General features: G+C 34.5%; 1 protein-coding gene across 5 annotated transcripts in view; it reads right to left on the reverse strand.

Moving 5' to 3' along the window:
- ZCCHC11 (zinc finger, CCHC domain containing 11) overlaps positions 1–17245 on the reverse strand; it is a 123312-nt gene that overhangs the window by 56625 nt on the left and 49442 nt on the right. For all 5 annotated transcript variants that reach the window (XM_008578504.1, XM_008578436.1, XM_008578368.1 and 2 more), the window contains exons 5-11: positions 16364–16541; positions 13816–13904; positions 12627–12678; positions 10387–10456; positions 8406–8532; positions 2991–3110; positions 2605–2817 (exon numbers count right to left, since the gene is read on the reverse strand). In XM_008578504.1, coding sequence (XP_008576726.1) covers positions 2605–2817; positions 2991–3110; positions 8406–8532; positions 10387–10456; positions 12627–12678; positions 13816–13904; positions 16364–16541 — 849 coding nt within the window. The remainder of the gene's footprint in view (positions 1–2604; positions 2818–2990; positions 3111–8405; positions 8533–10386; positions 10457–12626; positions 12679–13815; positions 13905–16363; positions 16542–17245) is intronic.

Raw genomic sequence — 17245 nt, forward strand, 5'->3', positions numbered from 1 at the left:
ATATATTAACAATTAATTCTAACAATCCTATGAAGTAGACACAGGGCAAGGATCACTATACTATGGTGCCACTCAAAAAAGGTGAGGTCCTACTCCATAGACTATTAACACAGTGAGAGACAATTTAACAATTCCAGGAGAGGCTACATGCTAAGATGGGCCTCTTAATTAGGGGGGGCGGGGGGGGGAGGTGCCTCATAACAGAAGAGGTAATATCTGAATTCCAAAGATATTAGGTAGATGAAGACCAGCTAAAAGTGACCACTAGGCAGCATAAAGGCATGAAACAGTTGTTCACACATTCAATTCTACAACTAGTCATTGAGTGCCTACTACGTGCCAGGCAGTATTCTAGACACTTGGTATATATCTTTGGAAAAAAAAAACAAAGATCCTCACCTTCATAGAGCTTACTTTCTAAGGAAAGAAGACAAACAAACTTAATAAGTAAACTACATAGCAAGTTAGAAGAAGATAAGTGCTATGGCAAAAAGAAAAAGTTCGGTAAGATAAATAGGATAGGAGTGTGGAAACAAGGGAAGGTTACAGTATTAAATAGAGTGATCAGGATAGGGCTTGTTGAGAATGTATGATTCGAAGAAAAGTGAAAATTGTTCTAGGAATGGGGAACAGATAGACCAAACACACAAAGTAGGAGTGTGACTATCTTTAAAAAGAAAAACAAGAAAGCTCATGTGGTAGAGTGAGAGGAAGAGTAGTAGAAGAGGAAATCAAAGAGCTAATACTAGTAAGGACTGTTTGGTTTTTATTCTATATGAAATGAGAAGCAAATGAAGTGTTTTGAGAGTGGGAAGTGGGAAGGGTATGATCTGACAAGTTTTAGAAGGACCGTTCTGATTGCAGTGTTGAGAACAGACGATATGGGGCAAGGGCTAATACAGGGAAACCTGTTAGAAGGCTATGGTAGTAATCCAGGCCAGACAAAATGGTGGCTAAGACCAGGATGCAAGTGGTGAGAGATGATCAAATTCTGGATATATTTTGAAGTAGAGATGATGAGATTTCCTGACAGACTTGATATGGGGTATGAAAGAGAGGAGTAAGAACGACTCCAAGGTTTTTAATTGAGCAACTGAGAGAATGGAGTGCCATCAACTGAGATGAGAGAACTGTATAGAGCAAGTTTGAAGGGAAGATTAGGAGTTCAGTTTAGACACATTAAGTCTAAGACATCTATTAGACATCTAAGTAGAGACATTAAATGGGCAGTTGGATATACAAGTATGGAATTCAGGGGACAGGTCTAGCTGGAGATTTAAATTTAGGAGTCATTATCATACAGATGATGAGGTTACAAGAGGAGTGTACAAACACAAGAGGAGTGTACTGAGCACTGTAGCATTTCAACATTAAAAGATCAGAAGGAAAGAAGGAACCAGCAAAGGAGATGGAGAAGGAATAACCAGTGATGGGTATGGTGTCCTGAAAGTCAAGTGAACAAATGTTTCAAAGAAGAAAATAATCAACTGACAAATGTTAATGATAAGTCCAAAAAGATAAAAATTGAGAAATGACCATTGGATTTAGCAATGTGGCGGTTACTGACACTGGTGATACAAGTTTTAGCAGATTGATGGGGTGACATCAAAGCCTGATTAGTGTGAGCTATAGGGAAACAGAAATTGGAAATATTAAATAAATAGTTCCTTCAAGAAGTTTTACTGCAAAAGAGAGAACAAAAAATTGGTAATTTAGGAGAAAAAAGAATAATTACTAAAGTGATGTTCTGGAATAGACAAGAAGGGATAGGACTGAATATACAGGTGGAAAAATTACTTTTAAAAAGTAATTTTTGGTAAGAATATGAAAAGTTCATGAAAGCAGGCAGCAAGGCAGAGTACATGAGTGCAGATGGTAGTAGATGATGGTGCAAATGTATAGAAATTCTCTTAATTGCTTCAGTTTTCTCAATGGGGTAATAAGCAAGATCATTAGCTGAGAGTATTGGTGGTTTGAGGAGAGAACAGAGGTTGTCTTCAAATGCAGGAGAGTTGAATACGAGTAAGGAAGTATATTCAGATAATATACAAATAATTCTCTCTAGCTAGAGCAATGATTTCAGAAATTTCTTTAATAATGCATCTGTCTACTCAGAAGACTACAAGCTTCTGGAGAAACGAGTCCATGTATATTCATCTTTGGTTCTGTAGCAATGAAGATAATGACTGGCACATAGCAGGTCCTTAATAAAAGTATGTTGAATGATTAAATAAACAAGCCACCCCCCATAGAGCACAGGGCCTTTATTTCTCCACTCAATCTGGCAACATAATTCCCATATGCTAAAGTTTAGGTCAAAGTCCAACTCCTGAAGGAAATTTTCTTTGTCTAGATGAAAAAAGATAGAATTACCTTAACATGACTCAAACAATACAAGTCTTCCAAAATGAGGTATAAATTCATTAGGGAATCTCGGTATTGAAAAACTAAACCAGATCAACCCCTCACTTTATAAATGAGGAAAATGAGGCCAAGAGGCTTGCTCAAGGTCAGTTAGTCAATCTACTATTAAAATAGGTTCAATCGAAGGTATTACAAATTCTACAGAGAGAAAAACCAAAAACAAAAATAAAAAAAGCTTACTTTGCCATGTTTTTCCTTCATGGCATTACTTTGGTTGTCTGTTTCTGTCTTCTTGGTATCATCTTTTGGTTGGTCTGCCTTAGCTTTGTTTTCCTCAGCAATTGAGTTTCTCTCAGTTGCACTACTTGAATTATATTCCCACTTCACAAACTTCTCTTCTACTATGCCCTTCAGCTGAAAGTCATCCATTCTTTTTGGGTCAAAGCCTTCAATCTATATAAAAAGGCATTCCAAATTGGTAGTGGAAACATTATTAAAAAAAAAAAAAAAAAGATGGACAAACAGACAAACCAGAATTCCATCTTACAATGTTTGAGCAGAGCACACTACAAGAGCAAACTACATATATACATGCACATATACGTGTGTCGCAAACTGATGCTTACCCAACTTCCAAGTAAGCAGGGAAGAAGAGGGGGTTTTCTTTGTTGCAGAAAAAACATCACCATTAAAGCAAAACAGTAAGAAGGGATTCCACCATCAGTTTGGGAGTCAATATAGCACAACTGCAAAATGAAGGGGAAAAGAAAGTACCACCATTTAGCTTTAATTTTCACAATAAAAGTAGCTTGTTTTTCCTACCCTAATCATTTTAGTAAATACAGACAATGAAAAATATAAGGAAAGACCTGAAATATCATCAACCTGAAATAATAACTATTAACATGTTGGTGACCATCTTTTCATTCATTTCTTTATGCATGTAAGGATACATAAGATAGCGATGGCCAGTTAGCTACCAAAAGAGTATATTATAGGTATCTCTCTGTATATTACTCTTCTCCCTTAACGATGCATCAAGAAAATTCCTTTAGGTCAATTAGCACATATCTAACATTTTCTTTTAAATAGTTAAATTTAAGTCTATGATCTGTATTGTTACTTAATAGTTCCCCCACTCTATGACATCCACACTTTTTCCCCCAGTTTTTGCCACTTTAAACAATGCTGTAATATTTATCCTTATACATATTTCCTAAGTACTACTGCTTATTTCTACATGCTACATTCCTAGGAATGTGTTTGACTTAATATATGATATATGAATATTTTAATTCTAATAAATATCATGACTGTTTTCCAAAATCATTATAAAAATTTCTACTTTCTACCAGTTACATATGAATGTATACACACCCCTTCCAACGCTACATATTATCACTTAAAAAATAATTGTCAATGGGATAGATGAGATGTAATATTTAATAGTGACTTCAATTTGCATGCCCTTGACCCTAACAAAGTTGATGCAATTTTTCATATGTTTACTAACCATTTAAACTTATTCTTTTCTGAATTGCCTTTTGCCAGTTTTTCTATTTTCATACATTATATATCAATTTGTAGGAGTTTGTTTTAATTATAGATAACCCTTTATATCTGACATATTTGAAAGATGTTATTTTTCTCAATCTACTATTTTCCTTTTGACAATATTTATGGTATCTTTTACCACATAAAATTTTTTTAATGTTTACATAGTTAAATATGCTTATCTTATGTAGTTTCTAGGTATCCTATCACAGTAAAAGAAATCTCCCTAACCTGTAGTTTACATACATACTCCTAAAGTTTCTTCTAAAGTTTTAAATTTTCATTTAAGTGAATTTATTTTTGCATTTAGTGTGCTAAGGGACCAAAATTATTTCCTTCCAGGAAGATGCAGTTGTGTCAGCAGTATTTATTAAATAAGCCAATTTTTATCACTGAAAAGAAATCTTTTATTTTTTCATATGTTAAAATCTCACATACCAGGATCTAGGCATTCTACTCTGTTCCCACCTATACCAATAGCGTACTCTTGAGTAAAGAAGTTATAAAGAGGTAAAATAGGTCCCCCTTCACTAATCTCTGAATTCTTTAGGTTATTCTCAGACATTAATTCTTCTATACAAACTTGAAGATAATTTCATTAAATTTTTTAAAACCATTGATAATTCTAATTAATTTACAGAAATTTTATATTTTAGGGATATCATCTCCCTATCTAAGAATTTCGTATCTATGCATTTTCCAAAAATTTAGGAGTTGTCAATTACTTGCTTTCCCTCAACTCTCACACCCAATACATCTGTAAATCTTACCTTGAAAACTTATCCCAAATCTATCTAATTTGCTTTGGTATTCACTCTAACCTAGCATTATCAAATCATTATCATCTCTTGCTGATATACCACAACAGTCTTTTCACTGCACTCCCCATTTCCATTCTTTACCCCAGAGTGATCTTTTCAAAGCATACATAAGATGAAGTCATACACTGCTTTTCCTTCTTTTTCTTCTTTTTCCAAGGTCTCAGTAATTTTAGAACTCATAACAACTTAAGATTCAGCTAATAAATGCCATCATATCATTGACCCAGATTGCTTTTAAAATACTTCCTGTGTTCTCTCACTGCCATTAATGTCCAAATTTCTTACCACAGAAATTATCTGTCTTACCTAATCTCTTCCTACTTTCACCCTCACTCACTTCATTCCAACCATTCCTGCCTTCCTTTTTGCTACTCACAAGCTCATTCCTATCTTAGAGGCTTTGCACTAGCTATACACTAGAAGCTATTCTATCAGATCTTCATGTTGTTGGCTATTGCTAGTCTGAGCTTAAATATCACTTACTCAAAAACTTTCCCTGACCGTCCAATGTAATGTCACTCTCTTATCACATCATTTCATTTTTATAGCACTAAACTCTACCAGATTTACGTATTTGTTTACTGTCTGATTCTTTCAGAGGTATGTAAGCTCTATGACAGCAGGACTTTGTATGTCTTGTTAGATGTTCCCAGAATGTAGAACAGCGACTGGCACATAGGAGACATTTAACAAATGTTTCCTGAATGGATGAATTGGCACAGATTTCATTTTCACCTTGAAATAACATAATTTTCTTCCCATACCTTTCTTATTAAGTTTATTCCTCAGCATTTTATAATTTGTGTTGCTGTCATGATGGTAATATTTTTCCCCATTTCCATTCTACCAGGTTATTTTCATGGTAGAGAAAAGCCACTGGTTTTTGTTTATTTACCTTGTATTTAATCATCTTACCAAATTATCTTGTTTATCCTAGTAGTTTTTTACTAAGGTTTTCCAAGTATACAACCATATCACTAGCAAGAAGAGATAACTTTATCATTTTTCCAATATTTACATTTATTACTTCATTTCATTTTACTTTCTTATTGCATTTCCTAAACTCTCCAAAACAATGTATAACATCGATGGTGAACATCTCTGTAATATTCCTAACTTTAACATATATGACTTGAGCAATTCCCTGTATAGAATGATGTCTGTTATTATTTTGGGTTTTTTTCTTTGTAAATAGTCTTTATCATTAACTTCCATTTCTAATTTACTTACAAGTTTTATTTTAGGAAGAACATGCCCTTTCAGCATCTGCTTTAATTTGTTAATATAAGTTATATTAACAGACTTCCTGATATTAAACCAGTCTTATATTCCTGAAATAAATTCTGCATAGTCATGGCATATTAAGGTTTGATACATTGATATATTCCATTTGCTTATTTTATTTAGATTATTGCATCTACATAAGTAAGTTTGGTCTATATGTGAATTATTTTTTAAATCATTATTTTCTTCCTTAGATAAAGATTTAGCACAATAACTAGAGCAACAATGGCTTGGTACACTTAAGCTTACAATTCAATATAAAAAAGGATAAAAAAAACACTTGTCAAGAAGAGCTTGAAATATTCCACTAGAATATACTAGAATTTTTCTGAACCCCCAAATCATGGAAAATCTGTGCTTTACTAGACAATGCACAGTACAGCTAAAAACTTCAAGAGAAACAAAACTGTTTAAAAAGTTTTTCAGAAGAAAGATACATTAGGTATCATTTCTGAGTTTCTTATAATAAACTGAGAAAATGAAAATCATGAAAAAAAAGCCCTTTGCAACTAATACAGCTACCAAAATTGAGACATATTATTCTGTGAGAAACAGAAAGGATCCTCTCTAGGACCAGTTTTGTAATGTATGTTTTAGTGTTCTTCACTGACTGGTGTGTTTAGAATCAATATGTATCAAGTGCTAATACAATACGGACAACCTTTTCTAAGAGCCACTTCAGGAAAGAAAGTTTATAGGCCACATTTTTTTCAAAATAAAAACAATTCTTTGTGTATCATTTATATTCTTCTAATACAGTCTACTTATTTTATTGAATAAAAGAATGTAGGAAAACTGATATGACCACTACAAACTTTAGGCATAAGAAGAAGTACCAACCCAGAGGCAGCTGTGTATTCTTTCATCCCTTTTATTTGGATAGCATTTTAGAGCTCAAAGTATATTCTCATGAATTATAACATACCATTTTCAAAATAATCTGTCCAGATGCAAAAATTGAGACTTAGGAGAAGTAGCTCACTCAAAAATCACATAAAGACTTGGCAAAAAAAACCTAGAATTGGAACTGGCTTATTCTATTTCACAGCACTGAATTCCTGTAGTATGCTAGGAATTGTGCTAGGCACAGAGTATGAGATAAATAAGAGGAGGTAATCACCTTCTCCCAGCCTGGTTCACTTCCCCCAATCACTTCCAAGGGTTAAAAATCTCTTTTCTGAAGAAACTGGGTCATTTATTCAACAAGCATTTAACAAGTGCTTACTATGTGCTGACAGTAAAATAAGAGGCACTGAGAACCAGCAGTGAATAAACAAAACAGATTAAAATCCCTGCTTTTGAAGAGTTACAATTAAATGGAAGAAAACAGATTGTAAACAAATAAATATATGTATGGCAGGTGGTAGTGAGTGCTATGAAAAAATAAAGAAGGGTAAAGTCAGAGAGAATGATAAAGGAAATGATATTTCATATAGGGTGGTCTGGGAAACTCAGATAAGGTGAAATTTGAGAAGACACTTGAAAAAATTAATAGAGTAAACCATTCTGGATACCCAGGGTCAGAACATTCTACATGAAGGAAATAGCCAATACAAAGGCTTTGAGTATGAAGAAGCCCCAACCTTCAGCTTTCTGACTATACCTTACTTTTCAAGCCGAACTCGGCCAGCTGGTACTGCCCCAAGCACAGGGCTAAGGCTCTAATTAGAGTCCAGACAAAAAATTCTAAAAAGAATCCTCTGGCTGCTTTTGCTCTTATGTTATCACTTTACCACCACCCCCTTAATCAGTCTTCTTTGTAAAAGACTGAGAATTTACTCATCGCTAGTCTAAAAGGTAAGGTAAGAACATACACACAAAAAGCTAAAATCTCTCTCTCTGGTCATTTGGCCTGATATCAGTAATTACTTATTTAACCACTCCTTGTCTCTACCAAAGAAAAGGACACCAGAGCCTTCAGAAATATAAATTAATTCTAGTTTAGGAAACTTAGATAACTACTCCTCAGCAGGTACCCAATCAGAAATTGCTACAGGTTATCAATGATTTAGAGGAAAAAGAATAGCATTCTCAGAGATTGGGAAAAGATGTGCCAACAAACCTTAACTTACATCTTACAACCTTACAACTTTAAAATAAGAGTGAGAACCTGAGCTTCATATGTCAAGATATGAAAGAGAACGTTTCTATAGTACATTATAGGAGAATAAAGTATGACCATAAAAAATTCTAAAATATATAAATAAGTCTATATGTCTATGAAACTTTATCTTCATGTCCATAAATCAGAACCTGCCACAATGCTTTCTGTGTAGCACAGATAACTATTGTCTCATATGTTATGATTTACATTTGAAGTCAGTGCAAGAAAAAGCCTGACTTACTTTGAAGATTACATACTTTATATTCTGTTCCACTTACCTTAGCCCAATAGCGAAAGGCTAACACCAAAGGGGTAAAGACAGGTTCCATTTTGCCAAGAGCAGCAAGCAAATCAGTAGTGAGGCATGCCATATCATTTCCTGCACTCACTCTACAAAGTAAACCACTATGAATGAGAAAGAAACAAATTTCACTGTATTAGTACCTTAAAAAAGCAGAATACTTCAAATCCTGTGGCTACCCTTTTCAGTCACTGTATTCTAATACCTAAAAAGTCATAATAAAAACAAATGTTTTAGACTAGCCAGTTAGCTCACTTGGGAGGGCGTGGTGCTGGTAACACTAAAGTAAAGGGTTTGGATACCCTTACCACCTAGCTGCCTTCCCCCAAAAAATGTTTTAATAAATTTTGAGCTAACTGAATACTATATATTAAGAAAGATAACTTTAACATTCATTTGTACTTCAGAAACAAATTTTAACTGCATTTAGTATTTAAGTTTATGAGAAATTAATTTCAAAAGCAGCATTATGAATCACCAAAATTTAATTTATATGAGAGAAAGGACATTGATGTCTTCAATGTCAAAGAGTGCAACATACTTTCCTAGTTCATTCTTTTTGCTTTGCACATACATGATAAAAACAAAAAATGAAATACTGAACTAACTATACCTCTTGACTCTGATTTTTCCTATCCAAGATTTTATTGATATGTTGTTTTTAGATTAAAGATTAGAAAGGATTTACATATTAACCCACAAGTTATGCTTGTATTTAAATGAAAATAGGAGCTACCTTAAATGGGGTAACAGAGTGCAGTGGAGATATTTTAGCGGCAGGGAGAAGAATGAATCTGAGGTTGGCATACAGAGGCAATTTAACACAATGTGGTGGGAAAAAATACCAGAAGTCAGATTGCCTCTGCTGTAGTCTGAAAGTCTGTCCCCATCAAAGCTCATGTGGAAGCTTCATCCCCAACGTGGCAGTGTTGAGAGGTAGGGCCTTTGGAAGTGAATGGATTGTGAGGGCTATGCCCTCATGAATGGATTAATCCATTCATGGATTAATGGCTGAGTGGGTTATCATGGCAGAGGCACTGGTTACTTTATAAGGACAGCAAGTGAGTACATTATGTGCTCTTGCTCCCTCACCATGTGATACCCTGAACTACCTCAGGACTCTGCAGAGAATACCAACCAAAAAGGCCCTGGACCTTGGACTTCCCAGCCTCTAAAACTTTAAGAAATAAATTCTGTTTCTTTATAAATTACCCAGTCGGGTACTGTTATAAGTGAAATAAAACAGACTAATACAGCCTCCATTCCAATTTTAGTTTTCCCCTAAATGATGTGAATTTGGACAAATTGCTTAACCCCTCCAGATCTAAATTTTCTAATTTAGAAAATAAGAAAGTTGAACTAGATTTCCAAACACTCTTCTTGCTTTGAATAAGAAAATACGGTAATCTTAAAATATAAGAGATACAAGTTAATAATGAATCAAAGAACATGTTATCTTTACTGTATTATTTCCATGTCTCCCACATTGATCTCAAATAGGATTATTTTCTTTTCCTTTTTCAAAGGCACTTTGCCCTCTCGGTCCCACAGCTACCTGTCTAGAAAGGCAAGATCAATCTTGAATGACTCATTCAATTTTAGCAAACTAAAAACTAGATTCTAATAGACTGTGAGATCTTTGAGAAGAGAAGCTATTTCTTATTTATGTTTCTATCCCAAAAGTAAAGCAGTATCTACATATAAGTAAATGCTCAATACTATCGGGTAAATGAATAAACTTGAGAAAAAAATGAGAAGTTTTGCCTAGACTGTTTTATTTTCAACTGTCTGGTAATTCTATTTCCTGTTCATATGCATTTAGTAAGCTTGCTATTTTTAATAAACAGAAATTAATCCAAGGAGAAATCTAAAACAAAAATTTTCTCTCTTGAAGATGTTCACTACAAATTTGGTTATTTGTTTTTCAAATACTTTATTTTCTCTTCATTGTTACCAACCTTTTCCGATCTTTGCACACCACAACAGGAACTTTAGCGTGAAAATCAGATTCCACATCTACATATAATACTAATAAGGAAAAAAAAAGTAAGCTAATGTCAATATCTCTAAAATATTTATTCTATGGTAAACATTAAGTAATAGTTTCTTTCTAAAAAATCACACTCAGTGCTTCTGTGGGATAATCCACTCTTCTCATAACGAGCATCAATCCAACAGACTCTCTTACCTCTCTCGGTGTTATTTGCTGTATATCACAAACCACAGGTACAGTCCCAAATACTGTCCAAAAATTATAATCACCTTAAGAAGAAAGGTCTTAACATTCCTAAAAGTTTGAATATTTCCAAGTAAGTATATAATCTAGTCAAAGTTGTTAAACTTTCATAGATATAGCAGAGAGGATACAACTTACTTCTGAAGGTCATTTCCATAGGAGTCAAAAAATGAGGACGTATCATGCTTTGACAGTTTAGTTCTTTTAATTATCCATGCAAGTAGAACCTAACTCTGCTGGCCTCATTTTCTATTAATATATGAAGAATCTGCCTTCTCAAACTGTCTAAGGAAGGACTAACCAGACAAAGTGCCTTTCCATTCTGAAGTTTTTCTCTATACCTTCAAGGTAGCCCTTATGCCATAAATGTCTAATCTAAATAAAGATAGATGGATTAACATTATTTCACTTGAAATTCAAAGAAAATCTCCCTCAGTAGAAGTTGTTGGAATTAATAATTAATTCAAAAAACATGTACTGAAGACATATATGTAAGAAACTTCGTTACGCAAGGTAGATATGACAATGAGTAAGACACAAAGATCTCAATGAGGAGTTTGGAACACAAATATATAAACAAATAAATCCTGTAGGTGACAGGATAGAGGTCTCTAGAGGATACAATGAGGACAGAAAAGAGGAAATAGTCAATTTTACAATCAGACTGAGTTTTATATACCTAAGTTATACGACTTAGGATGATCTACTCATGTATTTTAGTGGAAAGGACATTTTAAATATTTATGTTAGGTTGAAACTATTAAGTCTGAAGAGGTAAAAACTATGTCTACCTCTTACTGTAATATGCTTTGAAGTTTTTGTTTAATTAGAAACAAGCATTTATTAAGAAAAAACTATATTAAAATATCTTTACATGATAAACTATACCAAACTTAAAAAACTAATTTTCCAAGACAATGGGCAACATGCAACTAATAAATAACACAGAGTTGATAGGGCAGATAGAAAGCCAGCAAAAAGGTAAGGCTAAAAAAGGGCTATCTCTTCTAAGCCAAACTGCAAATATTTTTTTCCTGCTTCTTTTGATTCATAAAATTTAAGGTAATAATCTCAGCAGCAAAAATTTAATATGAAGTTATTGGATACCAGGCACTTTTCTAAGCTATGGATTAACTCACAATATTTTTCATCTTCACAACTTTCTCATTTAAAAAGATACTATACTATTGCCATTTTACAGATAAGAAAACTAAAGTATTAACACTGCAGTAATTTGTCAAAGAACAAACACGAATAAGTGGCAGAACTAAAATCTGAGACTGGAAAGTCTGGTTCCAGATCCTGAGCTCTTCAGCACCTACTTTATAACAAAAAAAGTAGATAAAAACCAGGAAAATAATCTTCCAGATTGTAATACATGCCCTGGGGTCTGGTTTGAGACACTTATAATTTTTAAAAATTTTATCTTAAAAGTATTTTTACCTATATTAACGTCCTGTTTACAAAAGCAATCCAGATAGATAAGGCACACATAAAAGACTTACTAGGTATGGTTCAGTTGATATAACATAAATGATTAAACTAAGTTAATATCACTGATTTATGAGGGGGGGGAACATATTTACTTAATGCATGCACACATTTTTATTCCAAGTCTCTCCCTAACTAACCTTACTTCATCAATGACCTCCTAATGATTATAGTTTTTCTTTCTTCTTTTACACAAGAAATATCCATAATATTCAAAGCTAATATTTTGTAAATCACCCAAAAGGCAGTTTTTTTCATTTCAATTGTAATATGGTACTTTTTACCTAACAGGTAAATTATATTTTCTACTATATCTATTAAACAAATATAAATATTTATATATCTGTCCATATGTAATGTAATGACTCAAGTATACTAGCAGTTTTAGTTTTAACTTGGTTAGCCATATGCAGATAACGCACTGCATGTACCTTTAGAAAGATAAATTTTTTAAAAAGGAAAAAAACTCACCATTTCTTTTTAAAATTCCAAGCACTTGTATCAGAAGATCTGGATGATTCATCTAAAAAAGTTCCAAATTAAATCAATATACTAATTTCAAAGTTCAAGTAGCAGAAGGTTAGGGAGAACTAAATTTCGTTAAAGAATAACATTTAAATAAAATCATGTTCTGTATTTTAAAATAAGGAAAAGAGAATAGCATTTAACTTTTTATGTCAACAAATTTTGTTCACAGAAGTAGAATCTAATAAATGATGTAGCACTATTATTCCAGCAACACTCCTGGAATGAGTTCTTAGAGCGAAAAAAGTTTCTGGAATTTCACAATAAAACAAATGGAAAAAAAACAAGTTTACCAAATGGCTGTTAAAAAGAAGTTGTTGAGATAAGAACTTTAAGGGATACAGAAAACTGGCAGCCTAGCCAAAGGCTCAGAGTAAAATACTATTTTACATAACAAGCTTGTCAAATGTTTAGTTTAAAGTGTACTTTGCTGATATTTAAAAGTATTTAATAATCACACATTAATTATAAAGTAAGTGTAAAGGACTGGCAATTAAAAGAACAAATTTTCACTCAAATCAAACTTCCTTGAGCATAAATTTATTATTCAAAAAATTAAAAACATAAAATGACTGATTATTTCAAATGTTAGCTATGTCAATAAATATGCAATGTTACCAGCACTAAATAATATTGTTACTGTTGCTAATGACACTAGTAACTACTTATTAAAAGTACCCATCATGTACCAGGTACTATACTAAAACACCTGATATATATCACCTCATTTAATATAAAAGTTATTATCCCTGTTTGGAAATGAGGAAACTAAGGCTCGAAAAGGTCCATTAACTTGCTCAATGCAGCCATGATTTGAATACAGATGTCTGATTTCAAAACTCTTCCCACTTTCTATACTGCTTACCAGAAATAATAACTATTCAACATGCCCATTTATAAGCACTTTTTTCTTTTGCAGCCTATACTTCCATTTTTCCCCCATCCCTTATTTCTTTTATCCTGCCTATGTATGAAACCTAATAGTAACTTCCAAAAACACTGTTTAGTCATTATGATAGTATTCTACAAGACAGAGTTTATTATTCCCCTACCCCTTCTCAAAAAAGATAACCCATAAAAATTACTAAGCACTAGTTAAGAACCATACAGGAAAGGTTCTTTTCTAACTACTTACCTTGGGAGGAAATTTTATATCTATATTAACATCACTACTTTTCAGAGCAAACTTAGTCAGAGATGAGCCATACAACCTCAGTGAACATTCTGGAATAAAGAAAAAACATTGAAGCATGAAATAGCATGCAAATACAGGAGCTTTAAAAAACGGCAGGAAAATTGCATATACTTCAATTCTGCATCTTACATTTCTAGTACAGTGATCATAGAAGAATGAACCCTTTCTAACTGACCTATAAAATAATAAAAATGCTTCTGAGTTATGAGATGCAGGAACAGAGAAGGGAAAAAGAAATTACTCATAAAAGTTCAGTGTTTAAACAAAATTTTAATAATAGTTCATACAGAAAGGACAGAATTTGTTTAGTATTCAATATATAACAGTAACGAAATATATTAACCTAGCTATAGCTACTGTCACAAACAACATTTAATTTTGATATTTGTATTTATATAAGAGATAACACTTTGAATGGGAAAGGATCACAGACGTTCAATACCAATTTGTTTTTAAAATACAAAATGAAGCAAGTAAATTAATATTGTAAACCTAAAATCCAAAAAACTCTGTGGCCCTCAGAAATGCATAGAACAAAATAAATAGAAACAATAACACACTACCTACATCTTTCTCAGACTATCAAATGTGTTATTTCAAAACCCATCAGAAGGCAAAATTTTAAGGGATCTCACCAGAGGGCAAGTTGAAAATAGTATGATTGGGACTGATCATGCAGATTTAGTTTCTTAGAAAGTTGGGGCCGGCCCGGTGGCGCACTGGATAGTGCGCCGCTTGGGAGGCGCGGCGGCGCTCCCGCCCGAGGGTTCGGATCCCACATACAGACCGGTTCCCGCTCACTGGCTGAGCGAGGCGCGGGAGCAACGCCGAGGCTTGCGATCCCGTTGCCGGTCCCCGGTCCGGTACGGGGGCAACACTGAGGGTTGCGATCCGTTGCCGGACACGGAAAAAGACAAAAGACAAAAAAAAAAAAAGAAAGTATACACTCTGGGGCCGGCCCGGTGGCGCACTGGATAAGTGCGCCGCTTGGGAAGCGCGGCGGCGCTCCCGCCCGAGGGTTCGGATCCCACATATGGACCAGTTCCCACTCACTGGCTGAGCGAGGCGCAGGAGCAACGCCGAGGGTTGCGATCCCGTTGCCGGTCCCCGGTCCGGTACGGGGGCAACACTGAGGGTTGCGATCCGTTGCCGGACACGGAAAAAGACAAAAGACAAAAAAAAAAAAAGAAAGTTTAAGTTCATGCTCAGCTGTATATATAAAAGTCTACTTTTCAGGCTCACAAAAAGTCTGAAAGTCATCCAAGTCATTAAAGTCATAAAAATTTCATTTTTATTCATATAATAATAGTGAATTGTTTTAATACATAATTAAATTAGTGTTCAATGTATTTTAAGTAGAAAAACATATTATTACAGAAATAATAGAAAGAAATGACATTTTTTCATTTAAAAATTTTTATTTTATATTCTTTCTTACAAATCTCACAGTGGATCTATATGAAACTATAATTTATCAACTGTCCAAAATCCCTTTGGTGGTAAGAAATCAATCTTATTTAAGATACATTTACTTGGGCCGGCCCCATGGCACACTCGGGAGAGTGCGGCGCTGTGAGTACAGCGATGCTCCCGCCACGGGTTCGGATCCTATATAGGACTGGCCGGTGCGCTCACTAGCTGAGTGCGGTGCGGGCAACACCACACCAAGGGTTGTGATCCCCTCACCGGTCACGAAAAAGAAAAAAAAAAAGATACATTTACTTAAACCCTATATTGATCCAAAAATTGACACAGGCTAAGAAAATAGCATATACATAAATAATCCTGACCTGATATCCCCTTGTACCAAAAAATAAGCTTTCTCTAAAGTTCCAACTCAAAGTGAATTTTTCCCCAACATAAAGCAATAGTAATTTTATTCAGTGACTTGTTGGAATGTTTATACTGAAAATAATGTAACTAAAAAATCCATTCAGAAATCAAAGACACTGGGCCGGCCCGGTGGCGCACTGGATAGTGCGCCGCTTGGGAAGCGCGGCGGCGCTCCCGCCCGAGGGTTCGGATCCCACATACAGACCGGTTCCCGCTCACTGGCTGAGCGAGGCGCAGGAGCAGCACCGAGGGTTGTGATCCCGTTGCCGGTCCCGGTCCGGTACGGGGGCGACACAGAGGGTTGCGATCCGTTGCCGGACACGGAAAAAGACAAAAAAAAAAAAAAAAAAAGAAATCAAAGACACTGAAAAATTAATATGAAATAAAATATTTGACCACTAAGAAGTGATCCTATTATCTAGCTTTTTAAAAATCTTTTTTTCTTATTACAAGATTTTGCTGTACCATAATTCTCTATTTTCCTTTTCTGAAATATTTCCCCCCAGAAAAGTCATTCATAAAACAATCAAATTCATTTACTTTTAAGAAGAAAAAAAGGGGGGGGAGGAAAACATTGAGAAATTTACCCTAGTTCAAGAGGAAGCAAGGGGAAGACTTTGTAATTTTAAAAATTAAATATAAAATGTATTTGTACCTGGTAAAAATGTGGTTATAACCTTTGACATTTCCTCCACAATTTCCTGACGGACTCTGAGTTCACCATCTGTTATTCCTTGTTCTTTTGCCATTTCAATAACTGCAACACTTAAAGCAGCCAAGTGGGCAGGGGAAGGAGGTGGCAGAGAACGAAGCTCACTTTCTTCTTGTTTTTCCTATTAGTGTAACGTTACACAACAACAAAAGGTTTCTATTTTAATGTCTTTATATTTAGGAGGGAAGGACTGTAATGAATTAACTCAACAAATATTCAGCTTCTATGCACAGATATAAGACACCTACGATATGGAAGTAAACAAGACAGAGATCTCTGCCTTTGTGAAGCAAGAGTCAAGGAATGAGAGGTGCTGTGGGGAGGCTGCTATTAATTTTTTAAATTATTTGTTCTACTGTACTAAATTCTGAAATGCTACATCAAAGCCAAGATACCATAAGCACACTTAACTGATGATTTTGTTGCAGCAAAGACATTATCTTACATGTAGTAGACCATCTTGAATCTCATCTAATCAGCATATATACAGTATCAGGTTAAATGGTCTCAGGAAAACTTCCTAGACTCTATTAAATTCACATTTGATACTCTAACTACTATTTACAATTGATTTCTCTGTTATTTTATCCAATACTAGGTGAAGTGTTCAAAAAAAAACTATTCTGCTAAAAGTCTGAAAGTCAATTTGCACAATGACTTCTACAAATTATTTTTGATTATAAAAAAATATAACTGCAAAGCCTACATAAAACACGAAAATAAGGGCCGGCCCGGTGGCGCACTGGAGAGTGCGCTGCTTGGGAGCGCGGTGGCGCTCCCGCCGAGGGTTTGGATCCCATGTGGAGACTGGTTCCCGCTCACTGG

Source organism: Galeopterus variegatus, unplaced genomic scaffold (genome assembly GCF_000696425.1).
Source record: "Galeopterus variegatus unplaced genomic scaffold, G_variegatus-3.0.2 Scaffold6, whole genome shotgun sequence".
Classification (NCBI taxonomy): domain Eukaryota; kingdom Metazoa; phylum Chordata; class Mammalia; order Dermoptera; family Cynocephalidae; genus Galeopterus; species Galeopterus variegatus.